This window comes from Urocampus carinirostris, chromosome 12 (genome assembly GCF_059441175.1).
Source record: "Urocampus carinirostris isolate Australia breed hairy pipefish chromosome 12, RoL_Ucar_1.0, whole genome shotgun sequence".
Classification (NCBI taxonomy): Eukaryota; Metazoa; Chordata; class Actinopteri; order Syngnathiformes; family Syngnathidae; genus Urocampus; species Urocampus carinirostris.
In genome coordinates, this window is record NC_142360.1 from 28264090 (window position 1) to 28288632 (window position 24543).

Genomic DNA, 24543 nt, shown 5'->3' on the forward strand with positions numbered 1-24543 from the left:
GTGTTTCAGCAGGTGTCCATGGACGGGGCCAATTGGGCGCCGTGGCAACCGGGACAGAACCTGGCGCCACCCAGCGGGGACCAATTGGGCGCCATGGCAACCGTGACAAAAACGTGTGCGCTAACTCTTTCCCCATCGTCCCTTTGTGTGTCTGCAACAGACATACTACTACAGACATACTAAATACTACTATGGAAATACTACTAAAAACTACAGAAAAGTTACAGAAATACACTTTGGAAGTTATTGGAATCACCACAGAAAAGCTACAGAAATACTATTGTAGACATACTTCAAAAAATCGTCTATTAAAATAGTACAAAAATACCACTGCAGTAATACTATAATACAAAATACAACTACAGGTTACAACAATACTACAGATATACTACACATTTCTACAACGAAAGTATATCGTGTAAATATTCAATAAAGTGGAAGTTTTTTGTAAATCCGTTGTCATGTTTCTGCAGTCGTATATTTGTATTATAGTATTACAGTATTATTTTTGTTGTGTTTCTATATATCTCTTGACTTTTTTTTTTCTTTTTGGAATGAAAGAAAAATATTAACACACTATCTAGTATTGAGAGTAGAGTTACAAATATTATTAAGGGGTTATAGTACTTGTGAGCGAAAACAGTAATTGCGTTCCAGGAATTGTTTCCGTTGTAACGTGTTAGTCCTAGCACTGTTTATGTGGGATCTTCTGAAACATATCACAATGAAGTTAGTCAAGCGTAAAATTATTCTGGGGAAGGTACTTAAAAATTGCATTTTATTGAAGTACTTTTGCCTGTATTGCAGATGAGTACAAGTCAGAGCTTGGACAGCAGCTCTCCTTGATCGCTGGCTCCTTAGTGGGCGGAGTTTGCATCGTTTCCTTGGTAGCCATTGCCATCGTTTGTACCAGGTAATACACGTCTTACAAAAATGTACTGTCACGTACCGTTAATTTACATTTGCTCAAATTTAATAACAAAACTCAATTCTATCTTTGTACAAGCTGCACCTGATTTTAAGCAGCAGACTTAAAAATGACCAAAAAATGAAGTCATTATATTTTCTACAATTTAAGCCCAGCAGGCTGGCACACACCTAGCGCCAATTGCGTGGGGAATTTTGCGACAATGCCAATGGCTGCAGAACGCCAATGGCATTGTTCCCCAGCACACCTGATGCCATTTTCAGCTGTGTCGTTTTCAGTTCTGCTCCATTCTTTTCAGTCACGTGTTTTCGCATCATGTGAACATTCAAGACGGCGATTACAAAGACGAGCACGTATTTACTACTGCGCCAAAAGAAAACGTTAATGAGGTCTTTGTCACGTTAAACGTGAGCCCCATATTTCTAGACGACAGCGCCAGGGCAACCATACTGTGGAGAATAGTGCCAGATTACAACTCAGACATGAGAGAGGAAACCAAACCTGACTGTGACTGTTGAATTTTTGACAAATGTTTTACACTGCTGTTGAATTCAGGTGCATAAATTGATTTGTGGGTTACTGAAAAGTACTTTCAGGGCTGTTTCTCATATGTGCATTGGGGGACCTCAATTAAAGTCAATAGATAGAAAATAATGCACTGTGTTAACACAACATTAATACAATATTTCTAACAATGATACAATAGAAGCTTCCATTTTAGAATTATTTGGTGATTTTCAGCCACAACAGGGTCTGTTGGTATGCCACTTTGACTTTAAACTGTAGTTGAAATTGTGTCTTATATACGTATATACTGGAGTGAACCCAATGTTCACCAGTAATGTATCGGCTTCGCGTAAACGATATATTGATCAATTGCACAAGTTCTATTTTATCTCTGAGCCATATGTAGTCATGAAAAGAGCCAATTACGGTTCGCGAGCCATAGGTTCCCGACCCGTGCTCAAACTGCACACTTGAATCAATTTTACGGCGGTGATGATTTGCTAAAGAAGTAAAAAACATTAAACGATATACACCACATCTTATAGAGTTGTCGAGTACCCGGCTACGACCCGTTTTGATCCTGACCACATCTGCTCTCCCGTCCCGGCTTTCGACCTCGTTTTGTCCCCGACTACGTCAACTCTCCCGTTCTGGCTTCCGACTCGTTTCCGACCTCGACCATGCCTTGCTCTCCCAGTCCCGGCTACCGACCTGTTTTTCAGTCCCTGACACCGCCATCGCTCGCTGCGGAAGATCCACTTCCGTGTTCGGATCAGCAAAGACTAATTGAGTTATGATATTAAATATATAAATTGTTTGGTCAAATATGAATGATGTCAGAACCCGAACAGATGGTAGACCCAAACGCGTAATGTTTCACAATAAGCTTTATTGCAGAAGCGGAAAAGTCACGCGCGGGAAAACAAACGCCAGCGATTGCTGGGAAGGAGAAGCAGGAAGCCCATGAGATCGGAGCGTGGTCGGAGGGCGGAAACGAGTGGAGCAGCCGCGACGGGAGATCGGAGCATGGTCAGAGATCAGAGACAATCAGGAAGCCAGGGACGGGGGATCAATATCGGATACAGGATGCGGGATACATGACAGGTCGGGAACAAAACGGGAGCCAGAGTCAAAAAATGCTTGCCCTGCAAGTGCGGAGGTTCGCTGACGGACTGACAAGGAGTGAATGAGAGTACTGAGTTTAAATAGGAAGGAAACCAATCAGGAAACGAGCAGCAGCTAGAGCCAAACGAGCGGTCATAGGTGAGGGGAATGGGCAAATCATGACAAATCAAATCTGAATTTTAGGTACGAAAAGAAGATTTGGAAAATCAGGGTATCCTTGCAGTTCTTACTATAGTACACTCATTTCTAAGAAAATATCTTGTTTTTTTTCTTCTTTGCAGGAGAAGGCATTTAAAAGAGACCGCATTTGGTGATAAGCTGCATCAGTACAATGGAGGAGGAGGTAATTATGTACCATGCTGAGTGCAGCCTCTACAACTTTCGGGTCCTCTCCAACCTTTTTGAGCACCTTCAAGGCCACGGAGTAACACAGAGGGCAACCTTGATAACGCACTTCCGAAACAAGATTTTTAATGAATTGATTACTTTGATTTTATATCTTACTTATTCTTTACCTGAGAACTGATTTTTAATGATTTATAACTATTCAGAATGATTCAACAAGGTAGGAAACAGATCAACTTCAACATGCAGTATTTTATTTCTTCTTTAACTTTCCAATTATTTCAATTACAAGTGCTCAAAAGGGAAACAAAAAACCTTGTTTAATGTAGATTGTTTAATGTTAATTCCATGCTGTGTTTCAGTAAGAACAATACAGATCCCCGTCCGTGGCGTCAGTCAGATATTCAGTGGTACAAATCAGCTAAAGTTACACACAATCAGTGTTCCCTCTAAGCTGCGCGGGTGCGCAATTGCGCACTGCTCGCACATTCTCAGCGCAAAATCTAGCCAGCACACAAAAATGAGGGCTCAAAATCACTAATTAAGAAGCGAATTAAGTCAAAGTTACAGTGCATGAAGGTAAAAATAGACGGGTTCCCCTGACGTTGTGTTCTAAATGCGGTATTTTGAAGTCGAGTCAAAGTAGAACAAAGTTGAGCAAAGTTAGTAGAGTTTGTCAGGAACCGGCTTCTTCAGCTCGGCTCACTAAAAGGAACCGGCTCTTTCGGGTCCTAAACGGATCTTCGGGTTGTTTTTGCTTCTTTAATCCCAACATGACCAAATATCATGTAAAATTATGCACAAAATGATTTAAAGGAAGGGGGGCATAGAACACAAAAGAAAAAAATACTAAAATGAATAAGTAGTGGAAAGCTGAGAAAAAAAGAAACAAAAGGAAGAGAAAAAAAGAAGGAAAAATTTAGAAAAAAGACAGAAAAAAAGAAAAGAAAGAAATGTAGGAAAAAAGTAAATAGAGAACAAAAAGAGAAAAGTAACAGTAACAATAAAAGGAGGTAGAGCGATCGTTTTAGGATTAAAGGATCCCAGTTCGAATCCCGGCTTGTCCGTGTTACATGCCGAAGTGTCCTTGGGTAAGACACTGAACCCCCAATACCCCCAATAAGCAGGTTAGCGCCTTACATGGCTGCACAGATCACGGCCGCTATTGGGAAATGTGAAGCTTAATGTAAAGCGCTTTGGGAAGTCATTGACTTGAAAAGCGCTATATAAATGCAGATCATTTCATTTCATTTCATTTCATTTCAATAAACACAATGAGATTTTTTTAAAGGAATTTTTAAAAAAGTAGAAAAAAAACACGAAAAAAGAGGAAAAAGTTTGTGTTGCATTCAAATAATTTCCAATGATATCAAGTGAATCTTGTTGCCAACATTGTACTTCCATTAAAAAATGTGATTAAGTACAGTTCTGTATCTTACAACCGACTAAATAAGCCCCCAAAAATGTTAATATTATGCGACAAAATATATCAGGAAATGAAAATAAATGGATATCTTGTGAAAGAATTGTAAGAACAAAAGACGTTTTTAGGCCGTACAACCTTTGCAATAGTACATGAGTCAATTCATTCAAAAGAGAAAAATAATTTTGCATTGCCGGAAACTCAGCAAAATGTCACTTGATCATGATTTAGTTGCAACACTTGGGATTGCTGTTGCTCACTGTTGTTTCAAGCGTTGCTCACCGACTTTGTGTGAACGCTCAGACCCGTGGAAAATTACAGGGAACATTGCACACAATGCAACAAAACGGGTAGACAAGCAGAAGAACTTGCAGTTGAAAAGAGCTCTAAACCAAAGGAGCTTTAGTAAAAAGTGGGGAAAAGCAGCAGAAAATACTAGCTAGCACAATTTTCTTGAACTAGCAGGGAACCAAACTTTCACAACATTCATCCATCCATTTTTTGTACCGCTTATCCTCATTAGGGTCGCGGGGTTGCTAGAGCCCATCCCAGCCATCTTTGGGCAGTGGGCAGGGGACACCCCGAACTGGTTGCCAGCCAATTGCAGGGCACACAGAGACAGAGAACTCACTCGCTCATTCACCGGGGGACAATTTTGGACTGGCCAATCAACCTGAAATGCATGTTTTGGGAATGAGGTTGATTATTGAAGGCTACTTTGGAATGGTCTAATGCTTTGTTTACTTACAGCCATCTGTGCGTGTTTTGGGATATTTGTGAAACTGGGCTCTTTATCCTGCACGTTCAACTTAGCTTTTTGTCTTGAATCAAAAAACACAAACACTTGTGCTTCTACTGAGTGTCCAAAGAAAAAAAAACCACAATTCCTGTCACACATCAGACTCACAATCTCTTGAATCTGTGCAAATCACTGTCAATTAATGGTAGTGAGGTGGAACTGGTCCATTCATTCAAGTTTCTGGGTACTTAATTGTCAGCTGACCTCACATGGACTGTCAATGCTACTGATATTCTAAAGTCAGCCAGACAAAGGCTCTACTTCCTCCGTCAACTCAAATCATTCGGAGTCCGTCAATTCATTCTAGTCAATTTTTATCGTGCTATCATTGAATCCGTTTTAACTAAGTCAATCACAGTTTGGTTTGGTCGCGTCAATGAGAAGGAATGGTCAAAGATGGAATCAGTAGTGAGGACGACAGAGGAAATAATAGGTACTAGCCCCCCGTCCCTGCATAGTATCTACGTCAAACGTACGAGAAAACGGACACTAAAAATTATAGACGATCCCAGTCACCCTGCTCGCAGGTACTTTGATTACCTGCCATCAGGTTGCCGTCTTCGCTCCATTGTGAGCAAGACTACACGTATTAAAGTGAGTTTTTACCCTTCCGCTATCCGCATGTTCAACGAGAAATGATTAGGTTATTATGTACCGGTATAGTATTATTATGCCAAGGGCATCACGGCGGCGCAGTGGTTAGCGCGTGTGCGGCACAGTTGTTCTGAGATCGTGAGATAAAACCTCCTGTGAGGAGTTTGCATGTTCTCCCCGTGCTTGCGTGGGTTTTCTCCTGGCACTCCAGTTTCCTCCCACATTCCAAAAACATGCATATCAGGTTAATTGGCTGGTCCAAATTGTCCCTAGGTGTGAATGAGAGAGCGAATTTTCTGTCCCTTTGTGCCCTGCAATTGGCTGGCAACCAGTTCAGGGTGTCCCCTGCCCACTGCCCGAACATAGCTGGGATGGGCTCCAGCACCCCCGCGACCCTACTGAGGATAAGCGGTGCAGATAATGGATGGATGGATTATTATGCCAACTGCGTTCCTTCGACCTATTCTACTCTAGTCTTGTTATTTACATAGTCTTTCTTTTTAAACTATTCTATATAATTACCTTGTATGCACTACAGTATTTTTATTACTCTATTCTTTTACATCTATTGTATTATCATTATTGAGAGTCGCGTGTCAAATGATTTCTTGTATTTATCATGTTTATGGCTTATACTGGCTGAATACAAACAAATACAAAGTGTTAACTCTCCGTGCCTGCTCGAGTCAAACTTTTCCAAAATATTTCAAGAATCTTGTGTACAAAATCTAAAATTGTGCTTATCTCCTCTTTTGTCAGAGGTGACGCTGAGAACGGACATGTTTAGTGACCCCGCACCTACAGTCACTTTCCCAACCCTGTCCGATGGTCACAGTTCAACGGGAGTCAAGATATATATCGACCCTTTCACTTACGAAGACCCCAACGAGGCTGTTCGAGAGTTCGCTAAGGAAATTGATCCTTCATGTGTGAAAATAGAGGAAGTCATTGGCTCAGGTAAGCACTGTCCTAGGATTTAGTGCATAGTACAATTACTGTTTGTTTTCAACTTACATTTTACTTTTGCGGAGGGACCCAAGTGCAGGGAAGCATGATCATAAGCCATTGGTGCTTGAAAAAACGGATGATGTATAAAAACAAAACATGGGGTCAAAAGTAACAAGAAAATAAATGTACTGTTTTGTTTTTTTAAAGAAGGTAACAATAAACTGATCATAAATACATCTCAAACATTTTTAACGTGGTAAACAGAAGTGTGACTTTTTCATGGAAAACACAAAATTGTCTCAGTTACCCCAAACGTTTGAACAGTTGTGTAACTGTGGACAGCAAAATGTTTTGAAAAACAAGTTGCGATGGGAATGAATTCTGCCTACGAAGCTTCTACAACTTGATTCTTCCTAACCATATCCCCCACCTATTGGGGATTTCTAGTGTCATCGTGGTTTTTGTTTTCTGGTTTGGATAGTTTAGCTGTTCATTGACCATTTGTTTGTTACTTAGTTGACTAATTTTGTGATTATATGCCATTCTTTTTGAGCACCTTGTAATATCTCCTGCGTTTGGGTCCACTGCAGAATCATGACAGCATACACCTTTGATTTTGTAGCTATGCAACTTAACCGGAAATCTTGCTAATCATCTTGCTCTATTCTTTTCCTGAAGATTGTGTGCACAAGCACTACCTGTGATTCCCTGCATTGCAAAATAATGGTTTTGCACCATTAAGTGTACTGTGTTCTCTCTTAGGTGAGTTTGGAGAGGTGTACAAGGGCGGACTGAAGCCTTTGGGAAAAAGAGAAATTCCTGTTGCCATCAAGACTTTAAAGGTTGGCTACTGTGAGAGGCAGCGGCGGGATTTTCTGTCTGAGGCTTCAATCATGGGCCAATTCGACCAACCAAACATAATCAGGCTAGAAGGTGTGGTGACCAAGAGCAGGCCTACAATGATTATTACTGAATTTATGGAAAACGGAGCTCTGGATTCATTTCTCAGGGTAAGTTACATCACACACTACCGTAAATTCTGGACCATAGAGCGCACCTGATTATAAGCCTCACCCACCATTTTTTAGGTGATCTGCTACTTTTGTTCTTACACAAGCCGCACCCATGTATATGCCGCATGCGCCCGCATCAAAACTTATGATACAATCGCAACTTTATCCCAGACCGGGCTGTAAGCTTCCCGATCGTCACTGCATAGATAGTACATAATTTTGAAGTCACAGTTGGCATCGTAAATGGAAAATGATACCCGTAATCAACGTATGATGCAGACTTGTAAAGTCCGGGTCCCGTTGAAAGTAATCCAAGGAAACAAAATGTATATTTCCAAAGTTAAGGGTGGGAAAAATATATATCCACTATTGTCCGCTGCGACAACAGACAGATCTACCGGTAACTCAGCTTTACCCAATTCCCATCAGCCCGCGTGTGCGCCGCCCCTTCTTTTTGATTCGTCCGTAGAACACATAAAAGAATAAATCTCTAAAATAAATACATTACAAAAATATACAGTTGCAAATACATATTATACATGGTTACACATATTTACGAAGAAAGACGGTACACCGAGAGAGTTTTCAAAGCTTTAATAATAATAATATAACTTTCATCCCAAACCGTGCCTTTGAAAGGTACCAACACGCTAGTAGGATCGCGCTCGCAATGTATCAAACATGCCTGTTAGAAAAGAGTATCCCGTAATTGTGAAATTCACGGAAGATCGTCCTCAACTTCCTCCTCATAACTATCGCCATCAAGGGCGTCTGCCTCATTATCGAAACGTGCCTTAAGTTTACAGACAATGTATGCTTGAGCTTAGAGGTTGCAGTCTTTTTTGGCGCCCATATTCTACTGGTCTTAATCTTACCTTTTATACTCTAGCGTTGCTGGTGGCCGTTAGAAAAATTCCATAAATTGGCCGATTCACTGAATAAGTCGCAGGGCTGAACATTTGGGAAAAAAGTAGCGGCTTATAGTCCGGAATTTACGGTAATTTGTTTTGACGCTAAAATATAACAGAGTTGTACTATTAGATAATATATTCTAAATAACAAATTGTTTTGACCAGAATACAATAACAGCAAATTGCCACATTTGTTCAACAAATAACAATATATACATTCTTCACCATGATCTTCAACCAGACCTAGTCACGTGCAAGAAATCCTTCCTGCCTCAACACCTCCACAGTCATCCCCATTAAGTGGTCAGCCTCAATGACTACAAGCCTGTAACATTGTTGCTTGTAGTCATGAAGTGCTTATAAAGGTTGGTGTTTCAGATCATCAATGACTGTTGTTAGGAAATAAATATATTAAAACGTATCGTTTACCAAATTGTTTGAATTAGTTATCTGACTCCATTAACCACACAACATACATTCTGTCCTAACAATGCGTGCTTGTTTATTTCTGTGAAAAGACGGACAAGAGACCGGCACTTCCACACGGGGGCAGATTTAATTTCTTAAACAAATTAACTGACTGAACTCCATCGAATTAGCCGAATTAGTGTCACTCGAGTCTTCGTCGAGCCTCTCTCTCGTTCTCCCTCAATCTTCTCGATCTACACCCCGGCCCACGCCTTTTTCTGCAAGCCGGCGCCCCGGCTCCTCCCATGGGCGGGCCAGACACTCCCCACGTGGGCTCCACCTCGTCTCCTCGATGTCTGGACCCCGAGCGTTTATCAAATCAGTCCCTGGCGTCCTGCGTCTGGCCTTCTCCGTCAGAATCCTGTTATCAACAGAACTAAACAAAACATTCGTATTCGGAACGGCGTGACCTGTCATTGAACTTAAGCCTTCTCTGTGAAAATCTTCATTGCATTCAATAAATGTAATTTGTATTTGATCGTACAAAATCCCTTATAGTCAAATGTATAAAATCCTTCACTGTGTACTTGAAGCTATCTTATAGCAGTGGGTGGGACATCACTGAACTGGTTGCCAGGCAGGCGCAGGGCACACATAGACATGCAAACTCTGCCCAGTAAGGTTGGTTGCTGGATTTGAACCAATTTTCTCAGGACTGGGCCGCAGACACACTAACAACTAGGCCGCCATGGGCCCACTATATTGTAATCAATGATAATTTTAATTTTAATTAAACCACATTTGGATGTGAGTTTGTCTGTTTTGGGTAAAATTAGCGTTCGAGATATTTGTCTTTTTATGGTTGAATGTTATAAAAGGGAAAAAAAACGCACCAAAAAATGATACACCCCCGACCGAGAAACAGATGGCAGAGTGTGGCTCAGCAGCTTGTCCAGTAAAAGACAAAGAGAGAAACAACCCCCTGCTTTTTCCCACTACATTTTCTCTTCAAAGGCTTTTAACTCCTGTTCTTCCACCACTCCGTCCGTCTGCTAGTCCCCTGTTCTATTGGATCCCCTGTCCGATTGGCCCCCTTTCTATGAACGGCTTGAAAAGAAAATAGAAAGGGGAAACTGTTTGATGCCCAGTGTGACCTCTCTTGACTCGGTCCTTATCTTTGGACACATTTCTATCCACACACTCGTGCACACAAACATGCACAAACACACAAAACTGAGCCACAGGATGATTATTGTTGATAATATGGTAATGTCCCTTGATGTGATCAATGATGCGCTCAGTTGCTGATTAAGTCTTGTCGTCAATTTAATAACAAAATAACAAGCGGTATAAGCATTCACACGAGCTACTGTTGATCTTAATAACACACAGTTCAACCAACACACACAGACTGACATTAAAGCAGAAAACTTACGCACCTGTCGCCTCCCCCTTCTTTTATGACACATCCTATCTTAAAGGGTCTATGCGTCAACACACACAACAGCAACAAAAGCAACCGACATTAAGCTGCCTTCCTTTTTATAAAGCCCCTATTCCCGAGGGATGAGCACAAAAAATTTCCAAACGCCTTGGTAATCGCCTCACTCTCTAGGGTCGGCCCTGGGCTTGGCCAAGTCCATCCCCCAGCAGTTGAATGTCCTCGGGGGAGTGTGTGGAACCCCGATCCCCAGCCTATCCCAAAACATTAGGTGAAGCAGACCCCGCCTCAAAAACAGGAGTCCCAGTGCCCCGGTATTGAGCCAGTCTGTCCCTATGCAGGGCAAGCCGTCTGCCCCAGAGGGAACAGCACTACCTCCACCACCTGTTTAAGGACCCTGCACGGTATGTCCCACTGATAGCCGAATTTGGGGTGTAGACCCAAAACCAGCTCACTAGTCTGGAAATCCCGCCCTTTCCTCCTCACATCATAGTTCCTCTTTTGCCGCATGTCGGCCTTCTCCAGCTTGTCACGTGTGAACAGATGCGCCATCTCTAACTGATCCTGCAGTTTCTGGCCGGTCCTCTTGGCAGCCAGGTCGTCCTACAAATGCCAGTTCCGCTGGAGTCCGGATCTCCCGTCACCATACAAGCTGATCGATATGTCATTATACCCAGCAGAATGTGCTGGTTCCCAATCCCACTGGTGTTCGGAGGTCAGGATAGCGAGCTGCTGCTGCATGGTGCAGTTGATTTGTTCCACCAAGCCATCGTTCTGCGGATGTAAGGGGGTGGTGTGAGTCTTCTGCATGGCCAAATGTTCACAAAATGATGCAAAAACTTTGGAATGGAAATTCCTGCCCTAGTTACTGTGTAGAATTTCTGCAGTCCCAAACCGACTGAACATGCGCTCCAGTAGGGCACCCGCCACTGTCGATCACTTTGCTTAAGTTTACTGTGCAGCGATGACTTCAAATTGAACTCCCCAAAACGCCTCCGCAGTGCCCCCACCAGTGTGCCGTGATTAATTCACTCTTATTTTATAGCATCTTCAGTCAGTGACAGCGCCAATTGTATGGCTTTCGTTTCATTTGACCACCCTGAAGTCCTGGCAACTAATTCGCACAGCACTTCATAAGCTTCCCAACTCCACTGACCGGAGAACTTGAGTGCTATAATGGCAGACCATGTGATATGGCGTTTTGGGGACAGCATTCGGTGCAGCTTGAAGCTGGCAAGTCAATCACGCACTCTGCGGGTTCTTGCTTTACTGCTCGCCTGAGCTCCGACGAGTGGTAATCCATCCATTTCTGAGAGCGTTCCAGACGAGCGGCGGCAAATCCAAATCTTTTGACACCAATGTAATGTCCTTCGGCATGATCAATAATGCACTCAGTCGCCAATTTAATAACAAAATAACAAGCGGTATAAAGATTTACAAAGGAACTACTGTTAGTCGCAACTCACACTGTTCGTGTGAACACAAAGCCTGACTTCAAAGCATCTGTGGCCTTCCTCTTCCCTCCCGTCGCGTCCTATCTTAAAGGGTCCATGTGTAACACAACAAAAGTAACAGACAATCAACAAAATATTATTTTGTAAATCAGTTTTGCGTTTGTGTGCATGTGCCTACGTATGTAAAGGGATCAATATGGAAACATTCAGAACAAAGTGAATTTGGAGGACGCACACAAAGCCACACACACACTTCAAAAGGAACCATGGAAAACATTGCCACTGTCACTTTATTGTCTAAGATTGTGTATTTTGAGAACCCCTGTTGAACATGTCCATGACGATATATATGTATATAAGCACACACATTTTCTCCAAAAGTGTCGATAAAACCTCCTCTTGTTAGAATATGATATAATGAAATGGTGAATGTGTTTAATTGCTGTTAAAAATGTCGACAAAAATTGTTCAAACCTCATATTGTTAGAAAATGATATAATGAAATCGTGAATATGTTTAATTGCTGTTAAAAGTGTCGATAAAAATTGTTCAAACCTCACATTTTTTATGTGCTGTTAAAAGTGTCAATGAAAATTGTTCAAACTCAAAAAAAAGTCTAAAGAGACAAACCAAAAAAGGGAGCAATTTATCGAAAATACAAATATAACAATGTCTACATGACAATTATAACTTCCATTGCACCGTATTTTGAAAAGAAAGTCAGTAAATGCAGTGTAGTTCAATGTAAAAACCTTGAACACAAAAAATAGAATACTTCTACTACAACAACTGTTTCAGAACACAGTCAGAAAACTTCTATTAAAACTGTTTCAACAGAGTCAGATAGAAAAAAAATCCTCAATATAACAAGAATACAAATACTGGATAACAATGTCAACAATACAGCTAAAATACCTTACATCACACAATATTTTGAAAATAAAGCCAGCAGTGCAAATGCACTGTAAATTTATAATGTTTGTATAATATTACAATCCACAAATAACGTTAGTATCACGTTCACAGATCCCTTAACTGCCAGGGTCCTCAGACCACAAATACTTGTAGTGTGCCCTGGGCAAGTACAGCGTAGTGGCGCCCAACCCTCCCTCTCCAAGCTGATGGGCGCAGACAGATAGCACTGGTTTCCGTGGTTACCAGTAGCAGTAGCCTCCTGATCTGACTTAGATACAGCACTTTCATCATATTGTCATTGCAAAGCCTCCTCCTGCTCTTCAGAGACGAGCTGGACCTTGGAATTGACGGGTAGTGAAGCCAGCCACTACGTCTTCTGCAGCCCATCGCTCTTTGCCCCAAAAGTCTGTGACAATACGAATACCAGATCCTAAATTACTTGGGAAAATATGCTGTCTTCTACATTTTGAGTAGGCCTGTTTTGTTCAAATTCGCATTGTGGCTTCTGTGTTTTTGTTAAAAACAAACTTTGTGGCGGGGGGATTTGTTTCCATCTACAATAACTTTGATCATTTGAAATGTTCATCTCACTAAAATTACTTCTTTCTGTGGGAAAACAACGCCCCGAAAACTGAAACTAACTTGAGTATTGTATGGATTACAAGGAGAAAATGAAGGAAAATAATTTCAAGATAAAAATTTGGCAAAAACCTACACACCCTCTTAAAACACCGGATTTAAATTATATTTGAGTGAGCACAAACTGTTTCGCTTGCCTCTGATCAATCCCTAATAAAATTCAGATCTTTTAGTAGACTGTTGTGCATATAGAATTGTATTGGTTTTGTCTTTTCACCAACTCGACATTCTGTAATCAGGGCTAATATGTTGAATCTCGATCTCGCTGACCAACAAGCATGTTTATTTTCTTACCTATGGAGCTTAGCAACAAGCGGTACAGAATCCATTCCGAAATGGAGTCGATAGCCCAGCTAGTCCTGGCGCTTCCTGGGGTTGTTCCTGGACTTGTCTATGTTTCTGTCCATGGTCCTGATCTGCTTAATAAAAGAACATAAGTGCAACGAATGAAACATAGTGTGAATATAATGCTATAAGTCTAACTAATTAGTACAGTATTTGCTTTCAAAGTACAGCCATTGGTAAAAACTCTTGACAATACTTAAATGTAACTTTTACCTATTAGTATCTGTCCTTGGTGACGTTTCCAAAGGATCGCTTGAACATTCATCCAAAAATCACGGTCCTTACACTTAAAATTGGCCTACAAAAGGGTTACACAAGTGGTTCTTGTGTGTTACTTCAATTGAGCATACTGTAGGTCTAAATGACAATGTAAACCAGAGGTGGGCAACATGGTCCTCGAGGACCATCAGTATTTCCTATTTGTAGTCAAATGAGGATTTATAGTATGCAAAATGAATGTCTTGAAAGTCTGTGCATACTCCAGTAAACTGCTTATCATCGGAATTGATTTAGCATTTCTTTTACCAGCCAGCTCATTCATCTATCCATTATCTCCACCGCTTATCCTCAGTAGGGTTGAGCACTGGGCAGGGGACACCTTGTACTGGTTGCACACAGGGACAGACAACTCACTCGCTCATTCACACCCAGGGACAATTTTGGAACGGCCGCCAGCCAGCTCTCTTTTGTTTAAATGTACTACATGGATATAAGAAAAAATTTAGGCTGACAGGTTTTCGCCAGTCGGGACCTCTGTATTGTGAAAAAAAGTATGATAAGAATAAAGAAAAACTAATTCTGTCTTGCGATATTCTCTTGCAGAAAAATGACGGGCAATTCCCAGTGATCCAGCTCGTTGGTATGCTGAGAGGGATCGCATCTGGAATGAGGTACATGCACACGTACTACTGTTAAAAACAATTGGGTCAAAAAGAACCCAATTTAGGTTAAGCATGGACCGATTCGAACATGGATCATATATAAAATAAAAACCTTTATTAAAAAAACACTCTTTACTTTCAAAAACTCTCCAAAAAGTGTTGCATTTTGCAAAAAAAAACTGAGCATAAATGATGACTTATTTTCCTCAAAGATGAACCTAATTCAAAGAACATTTTTTGTAATTTTTTTTTCAAATAATTTATACAAATTCAAAACATCTAGATCAGAGGTGTCCAAACAGAACATTTTACAATAATTCTACTTTTTTTAAACCATGCAGACCATACCTGCACGTGCCTTGTTTGTTTTGTTTTGAAACAGCAACACAAATATCTTTTTAAAAGGTAACACAAATTATTTTGTTTTAAAAGTTTTTATTTTACTTTTAAAACTGTAAATATATTAAATATTTTAAAGATGATTATAGTCTTCAAAATACACTTATATACTTGTGCTTTGGGGACCTTAAAGACTGTTTGTGGGCCACAAAATGGCCCAGTGGCCATAGTTTGACACAATTCAGACTATGTTCCATTCAATCATTAGATACACATTCTAGTTTTTTATAGTATTGTAAATTCCAAAGTACAAGCCGAGGCTTTTTAACACTTTAAATATGGTGCGGATGATTCCTTTTGTTTTCTTTAGTGGCACAAAGGAACAAGGCAAGCTGCTCTTTTCTAGAACGCTCACACTCTAAATGCAAAACACCATTTATGACGCCCTTTGAGAGAAATTAGTCCATGTTTTTGACAAAAAAAAATCATATTATACATAACAGGAGCAAAACGGGAGGTTTGACACTCTCATCTCTCCCATCTCATTAGCTGCACTGCTTATCCTCAGTAGGGTCGCGGAGGTGCTGGAGCCCATCCCAGCAATGGGCAGGGGACACCCTGAACTGGTTGCCAGCCAATCGCTGGGCACACGGGGACAGACAACTCACTCGCCCATTCACACCTAGGGACAATTTGGACCGGCCAATTCACCTGAAATGTGTGGTTTTTTTGGGAATGTGGGAGGAAACCGGAGTGCCCGGAGGAAACCCACGCAAGCACGGGGAGAACATACAAACTCCGCACAGGAAGTCTGGAGCTGGATTTTAACCCACGCAGGAGGTTCCCATGACATGAACTGTGCCGCACATGCGCTAACCACTGCGCCGCCGTGCTGCCCTGGTTTGACAGTATTATATCAAATATTTACAATGTACTCACAATAGTTCAGCATTTTCAGCTATACACCAAGTCCTTAATTCATACATATGAATCAAACAGCAGTGAACGCTATCTCTCACTACTCCTCTCTTTCCGTATCATCTATGTCAAAATTCAGATCACTGAAGTTTCCTTTCATCCTCGTGGAACGATGACGACCGAATTAAATTTACTACAAAACCTTTGCAACTGCCAATGACAACAACACAAAAAGACACGTCTGTTTGTCAATCTGGCACTATTATCTACCATATGGTTGCCTTGGTGCTGTTTCTAGAAAAAGGGCATTTTTTTACAAAATTTCTCTCAGAGCAGGAGTAAATATGTGCTCGTCAGTAATCGCCATTTTGAAAACACGTGACCTAAACAGAACCGAGCAGAACTAAAAGCAGTGCAGCTGAAAATGGCGTCTAGAAATGCAAGGAATGGACGTAGAATAGTTCATTTTTCTGTTTGTTTAAGCATGCGTCTTAAAGGCCGGTGCAGCTAGTACCAAGACAAAACTGAGTTTCATTTTTAAATTTGAGCATGCGACCTATAATCAGGTGCTTTTTGTAGTATGAAATTGAAGGTACTTTACTACATCGGCAGAAAATAAACAGCTCCAACATGCAGTCGAAATAGCTGAAACACAAACATCTGTAAGACTGCACACTAATCCTCTCACTGCCGCTACAAAGAGCATTCACATCAACACACATATAGGCTTCCTGCTGGGATGAACCCCCAATGTGGACGTCTTCCCAAACCTTCAATCCCAATTCTATTTCGAGCAAAGATAACACCAAAAACGCAAACATACAAAATCCCATTCGGATTTTCAGTGGCCCAAATTGCTAGCAGGAGAACTCATTTTTGAATGATAAATTATTCCGGTTGCAGGTACCTGGCTGAGATGAGCTACGTTCACAGAGACTTAGCTGCTCGGAATATCCTGGTTAACAGCAACCTGGTGTGTAAGGTGTCTGACTTCGGCCTCTCGCGTTATCTGGAAGAAGATACTTCAGATCCAACTTACATCAGCTCACTGGTTAGCTCACATCTGATGCAATACGTTTTTTGATTGAATGATTTGTTCTGCTCCTCCAAACCAAGCTTTAAAATGATACTGTGGTTTTTGTTTGTTTTTTTGTATCTATTTTATTTTGTCCTATTTTATGTTTAGTTTTAAAAAGGTGGCTCTCATGAGAGAGGGGGGAAGAGGGGGAGAGACAAGGAGACGTAGAAAGAAAGGGAGAAAGACGAGGAGGAACAGAAATGAGGGAGAGAGATGAGGAAAAACAGAAAGAAAGAGAGAAAGACGAGGAGAAACAGAAAGAAAGAGGGACAAGGACAAGGAGAAAGGGAAAGAAAGAGGAAGATATGTATGTATGTATGAGGTAGTGTGTTTGCAAGAGTTTCAGTTTTTTGTGCTGCGTGTTTTAAGGGTGGTGATGGCTCTGGGGAAGAAAAAGAGGGTGACAAAGAAAGAGAGGGAAAGACAGGGAGACGACGATACACCGTGTGACTGGCATAAAGAAAAGATGGAGTGAGAGAGTCAGAGAGAGCAACGTGAGAAAGACAAAGAAAGAGAAAGTTCAGTGAGGGAGGGGCATAGAACGGTGGAAAGGGGAAGAGAGGGGGAGAGGGAAATATATAAAGACGTACAAAGAGAGAGAGAAATAGAATGAGACAGAAAACCAATTTCATCCAAAGTGTTATTCATAACACTTGAAATCTGTCAATAAATGTTCCATTTAAAGACATTAGTCGAGCTATCTGAAAGATTACTGTGCTGTAGTCTGTATTGAGCATTTTTCTTGAAAGGAAAATAAGCAGGGTTGGGCAGGGTTACTTTAACTTGATTACTTTCAATTACTTTTGGATGACTCCAATACAAAATAGGCTAATAAAAGACAAAAGAAACTGAATATGAATATAATGATGACTCACAACACGTGGTAAGCTTTCTCTCCTGGCTTTGATCTCTTTGATCTCCGGCAAAACGAACATAAAATGCGACAGAAACAAAATAAAAATAAATCCAAACAGCTTGCCAATATCATTTTTGCCGTTCCATGTATTCCGTTACTCCCCAAGCCTGCACAAAATGGAGTCATTGTATTCATATTTAGTTTCTTTTGTCTTGTATTAGCATATTTGGTATTGGAGTAATCCAAAAGTAATTGAAAGTAATCAAGTTAAAGTAACCCTACCCAACCCTGAAAATAAGCTTTGGTTCAGTTACACATAAATGATAGCCCTTGCCGCCACGTTTTATACTTGACACCATTTTCCTGTCTTGCACAAAAAAAAAACAACAAAAGAATGTTTTTAGTTCAAACATTTTTAGACAAGAGTCTTAAACACAAGTTTATGAAATGCATTCTCACATCTTGTTATTATCAAGCCGAACATCTCTTCTCTCTCCCTGTTTCAGGGCGGTAAAATCCCAGTTCGGTGGACAGCTCCCGAAGCAATCGCCTTTAGGAAGTTCACATCGGCTTCAGATGTTTGGAGCTACGGGATTGTCACCTGGGAGGTGATGTCATACGGCGAAAGGCCTTACTGGGATATGAGTAACCAAGATGTAAGTGGTGTGCATGAGTGTCAGCGTTCCAAACAAAAACAGGCTCACTGATGACGCGCCTTCTCACTTATGCATGACTTCACCACTGTTGATTGGCTTTTGGTGTGTATGTTTTTGTGGGTGTGCTTGTTTGTTTGTTTGTGTTGTTTTGTGCAGGGGTCAGGAACCGTTTTGACCCAAAGAGCCATAAAAGCGAAAAATGTATTAAAAATAAATCGAGAGAGACACATCATATATTTTCAGACAAAATTGAAAAAACTGCCAAACACGCTCTCTAGACAAAAGTTAATTCTTCAGCACATTTGATTTCACTGTGTGTCATTTAATGATTTCATCAAATGTATGAAATGATAATAATGACAAATCCTGTGTCCCAAATCATTGTAAATGTGCCATTTATTTGTCTTCCACCTGAAGTTAAAAGTGTTGAGGCCATTTTTTTCCATGAAATGTGTCCTTAATAACGGTTTCAAAACAATGTGCATGCAAAGTTCTTTTGTAAAAATGTCACAAATTACTGCAAACGATAAGCATATCGTCATATTCACTTTCGGTGTGGACTGCACTGAGCGAGAGAGAGAGAGAAGGTTTGCCTTGCGCTGTGTGCAGGGATCCGCCCACCTGTACTGCTCACCCAATCAAAGTTGTTTCCCAGCATTTTTATTTATCTGTTTAAATGGTTTCTCATCGAACTTCTGCATTAAGTTGCTTCGGCTTTATATGGACCAAAATCAGGATGAAATCACTTGACTTTGGAACGCCACAGAGAGATGTGCAATAGTTACATTTTATTTCGGAGCCATATGTACAGTAAGACCTCGGTTGTCGCGGTTAATGGGGACCAAAACCACCCGCGATAAGTGAAAATCCGCAAAGTAGCGACGTTCCTTCAAAAAGAAAACAGAGATTCACAGGACTTGGCATATCCCAACAGAGTCTAGCAGGAGTTTCGCAGACGCTCTGACACCGGGCGACTCACAAGACAGCGTTTAAGTAGTCCGGCAGAAATCTGTCAACGCGTTTCAGCTGGTGTCAATAGGCGGGGCCCATTGGACACAGTGGCAACCGTGACAGAACCTGGCGCCACACGGCGGGGACCAATTGGGCGCCATGACAACAGTGACAGTTACAATTCGCCTAACTGGCCTAAAAAATGGAGGTACATTATGTGGACTGATGAAAGTAAAATTGTCGTTTTGGGGACCAGGGGCTACAGACCGTGTGTGAAACGACCCCCAAATTCTGAATTTAAACTTCAGTACACATTAAAGACAGTTAAGCATGGTGGTGCAAGTATCATGGTCTGGGCATGTTTCTCCTACTCTGGTGTTGGGGCCATTTATTGCATACCATATCGATACTGTTTGTGTTTGTCAAGATACTTGAAAAGGTTATGTTGCTTTATGTTCTTAAAAGGATGTTTCAACAAGGGAATGACCCCAAACACACCAGTAGACGTGCAAAGTTTTGGTTCCAAGACCTATAAAAATTGTTATGGAGTGACCAGCCCAATCCCCAGATCTAAATCCAATCGAGTACTTGTGAGGGTGGTTTTTAAAAATGCGAAGAACTGTAAATGAATTGTGGAATGTTGTTAAGCAATCATAGAGTGAAATATCGACTGACAGGTGCCACAAGTCGGTTGACTCTATGCCACACAGATGTGAAGCAGTAATAAGAAAAAAACTGTGGAGCAGGTTGTCGTTCCCTCTGCATGCCTCGCGGTCTTCTAAAAGTACTTGGACACTGACTTTAAGCTTTTCGTTTCAGACGCAAAAAATACAAATACAGTGGAACCTCGGTTCTCGACCATAATCCGTTCCAGAAAAACCGATTTGTTCGATCACCGAAATCATTTTTCCCATTAAAAATAATGTAAATCGTTTTAATCCGTTCCAACACCCCGAATGTTTACCATGAATGTTTAACGTTAACATGAAGCTAACCCAGGCTAATCGTACGTCCGCGTTATTGTAATCTTCCGTACAAAAGATTACGCTAACATGATCGTGTAAAAATAAAAAAATCAGGTCGTTTACAAGTCATTTAGCACCCGGGTCTCCACAACAAGTGGTGAGCGGTTCATTGGAAAGGGAGCTCCGTTCCAACACCCTGAATTTTAGGCTCCGTTCCAACACCCTGAATGTTTACCTGAATGTTCAACGTAAACATAATGCTAACCCAGGCTAATCGTACGTCCGCGTTATCGTAATCTTCCGTACGAAAGTGTACATGAACGTGTAAAAATAAAAAAAAGTATAAAGAAAAGAATTATGAATAGGATTTCTTACCTTTGTGGTGGTCAGCAGAAGGCACAGGCAAGATCAGACACTCGCACACCTCCTTCATATTTTGCTATTATTTCTTTCTTAAATGCAATAGTTGTACGCACTACTTTTCTTTTTTCACCTGTAGCAACTTTGCTGTTTGCACTGACTTTCTTCGGAGGCATAATAAGGGGCTAAAACACCCGTACGCCGCTCAGCATCGCACCCTAGCGTACGCACTCACACATTACCGGCGTTCGAACTCCGATTTTTTGACCGAACAGCGCAGCAAGAATTTCTCTGAATTTTTGGTCGGACTCCGATTTTTTCGAACTGAGAGGCGTTCGAAAACCGAGCTTCCACTGTATATCATGTGATTTCAAACATAAAAAAGCATTAAGGTAGGTAGATGCTTGAAGGCAGAGTGTCATGGAGGCTTGCATGAGAAGTCGAGTAGGTGGATAGAAAAAAAATCTTTTCTAGGTCAAAGATTTCACGAGAAAGCGACAATCCCAAAAGACACTTTCCTGTAAAGCATATTTGATACCAGCTCGGTGGCTTTGGGGGTAGGGCGCCCGCTCCGAGACCGGGAGGTTACTGGTTCAAGCCTCGGCCGAGTCATACCTAATACTTTCAACATTGGTACTCATTACCTCCCTGCTTGGCGCTCGGCATTAGGGGTTGGAATTGGGGGGTTTGGTCACCTAATGACTCCTAACACCGAAGTTGGGTTGAGCAAGGGGGCTGGGAATCCCCTCCTCTGTATCAATCTCCCAGAAAGAGTCAGGAATGTGTTCTTGACTCTAGCCACCTCCCACTAGGGCATGTGTGTCAAACTCGTTTTAGCTGGGGGCCACAAATGCTATAAAAAAAATCTCACGGGCGCCGGATTGGTAAGTTTAAGAAAAAGAGAGAGGGAGAAAAAGACAGAGAAAGAGAGGGAGGGAGAGAGCGATAAACAGATAGGTAGAACAAGGGATACAGAGTAACAGTGAGAGAGAAAGAGAGAGCAGAATAGAGATATGAATGGAGAAGAAGGGGGAAATGAATATAGAAAGAAAAAGAAAGTGAAAAAAAGAGAAAGATAAAAAGAATAAGAGAAGTGAAACGACAAAAAGTAAAAGAGTCAGCAGGAGAAAAAGAGACAAAGTGAGGTGAGAGAGAGAGAGAGAGAGAGAGGTCAAAAAAGGGAAAGAGGGTGAGAAAGAAAGAGAATTAAAGTGTAAATTAGAGAGAGAGAATAGAAAGAGAGCAAGACAGAGAAAAAGAAAGAGTTAAAGAGAGAGAGAAATAGAGAAAAGAGAAAAAGAGAGAGTGAACAGTAGAAAGAAAAAGTGGGAGGAATAAATAAAAAAGAAGTGAGTCAGAGAGAAATGGAGAAATGGAGAAATACTACCAAAATTGTTTTGCTAGTGTTAACTGGCTTCGGTGACATCTGGTGAAAATATTTCAACCTGCAGCTTGTTTTTCTCTTGCGCTTCGCTTAGTGTTGTCTCGCGGGCTGGATTCAATCCCTTAGCAGGCCTGATCTGGCTGCTTGTTTGACACCCGTGCACTACGGGGATATGGCTCAGGTACATATATATATATATATATATATATATATATATATATATATATATATATATATATATATATATATATATATATATATATATATATATATATATATATATATATATATATATATATATTGCTGGGATGGGCACTCTTGTCCATATTTTCCCATCAAGAAATGAGCGTGCATTGTTAGGAGAATGCAGGTTGTGTTTGGTTAAAGGAGTCAGAACACTAATTTGAACAATTTGGTAAACGGTACATTTTTTTTAAATTTAAAACCTAACACACTAAATATGAAATTGAGTTTTTTTCCTGGGACTTCTAGTATTAATAATGTGTCAATTTGTAGGTGATCAACGCTATTGAGCAGGACTTCCGATTGCCGGCTCCCATGGACTGTCCACCAGTTCTCCACCAGCTGATGCTGGACTGCTGGCAAAAAGACAGGAACGCCCGACCAAAGTTCCCTGATGTTGTCAGCATGTTGGACAAGATGATCCGCAACCCGGCTTCCCTTAAACCCGGAACCAACAACATTGCACCGGGGTAAGGCAAAATTCAAATGAAGTATAGAACCGTGCTTCAAACATGCCTTTTTCTCTCGCTTGTCCCTCGGCCAGTCCTCCCCATCATCCTTTGTTGGATCGTAGTACTCCAGACATGAGTCGGTTGAGCTCCGTGGAGGATTGGCTGGCTGCACTCAAAATGAGCCAGTACAGAGACTCCTTCCTGGCATCGGGCTTCACATCTTTGCCACTCGTCACTCAGATCACTGCCGAGTACGTCTTTTTCTCCTTGGTTTTACCCGTATGCCGCACTCTCTGCATGTGTCTCACACTGTTCCACTACCAAATTTGCATCTTGGAGGAGGAAGTGTGCTGTGTGACCAGCCCACCCAATTAATTTGGCGTTTGGGTGTTTAGAGTTTGTTCTAAGGGTTTTATTCATAAAGTGTCTCAACAATGAACATACATTATTTACTGAGCTTCCATATATAGCAGGGGTTTCAAACTCAATTGAGTTGTGGGGCCGCTGAAGCTAGGATCTGGGTGAGGTTGGCTCCATAACTCCCCTTTAAAAATAAACAGACTCATAACTAACCTAAAAGTGCTGGGAAATTTTACTCTCGGGGACTCGATTCCCGCAAATATGGTGTGGTCACATTCACAAGAGTCTAGATATTCCAACAATGTAAAATATTTACTCCAAAACATGATGATGCTGACAGATTAAAAAAAAAAATCTGCCTAAAAGCATTCCTGATTCATTTGACAATCCTTGTTGTAATCTGTCTGTTTGGGTCCATAACTCCCCTTTAAAAATAAACCGACTCAACAGATGATTTCCAATATAGCTGTTAAAATCTGACTTTTCGATTGGCACCACTACATAAAATTGGCTTCAGATAACCACACCAACTTTAAAAAAACGTATGTTTTTAAATTTTATTGTTACTTTATAGTAAACAAGGTTTACCTTTCTGCCCACTTTGCACATCTGTTCAGCTGCTCCTCTTGCCCTTTTGCACCACTGTACAGTACACATAACTATGACTTTTGCACTATTGTACAGTATCCTTTTTCAGAGACTCCAACGTTTACGATATATTCATTTTAATTTCGTATGTATAATTTATATATTTTTATAAACTGTGGGTCGTCTTTTTCTCCTTGGTTTTACCCGTATGCGGCACTCTCTGCATGTGTCTCACACTGTTCCACTACCAAATTTGCATCTTGGAGGAGGAAGTGTGCTGTGTGCGATGTGACCCGCCCACCCAATTAATGTGCCTGCCTGGCGTTTGGGTGTTTAGAGTTTGTTCTAAGGGTTTTATTCATAAAGTGTCTCAACCAGGGTTGGGTAGGGATACTTTAACTTGATTACTTTCAATTACTTTTGGATTACTCCAATACCAAATATGCTAACAAAAAACAAAAGAAACTAAATATGAATAAAATGATGACTCACAACACGTGGTAAGCTTTCTCTCCTGGCTTTGAACTCTTTGATCTCCGGCAAAACTAACATAAAATGCGACAGAAACAAAATGAAAATAAATCCAAACAGCTTGCCAACATCATTTTTGCCGTTCCTTGTATTCCGTTACTCCCCCAGCCTGCACAAAATTTTGTCATTTTATTCCTATTTAGTTTCTTTTGTCTTTTATTAGCATATTTGGTATTGGAGTAATCC

At 41.0% G+C, this 24543-nt stretch overlaps 1 protein-coding gene across 1 annotated transcript in view; it reads left to right on the forward strand.

Annotated features, from left to right (window-relative positions):
* Positions 1 to 24543, forward strand: part of LOC148355409 (ephrin type-B receptor 1-B-like) — an 80641-nt gene that overhangs the window by 53271 nt on the left and 2827 nt on the right. The window contains exons 11-19 of the mRNA XM_088350172.1: positions 808 to 913; positions 2842 to 2903; positions 6481 to 6678; positions 7432 to 7679; positions 14618 to 14685; positions 16837 to 16984; positions 18374 to 18523; positions 22700 to 22896; positions 22971 to 23129. Coding sequence (XP_088206298.1) covers positions 808 to 913; positions 2842 to 2903; positions 6481 to 6678; positions 7432 to 7679; positions 14618 to 14685; positions 16837 to 16984; positions 18374 to 18523; positions 22700 to 22896; positions 22971 to 23129 — 1336 coding nt within the window. The remainder of the gene's footprint in view (positions 1 to 807; positions 914 to 2841; positions 2904 to 6480; positions 6679 to 7431; positions 7680 to 14617; positions 14686 to 16836; positions 16985 to 18373; positions 18524 to 22699; positions 22897 to 22970; positions 23130 to 24543) is intronic.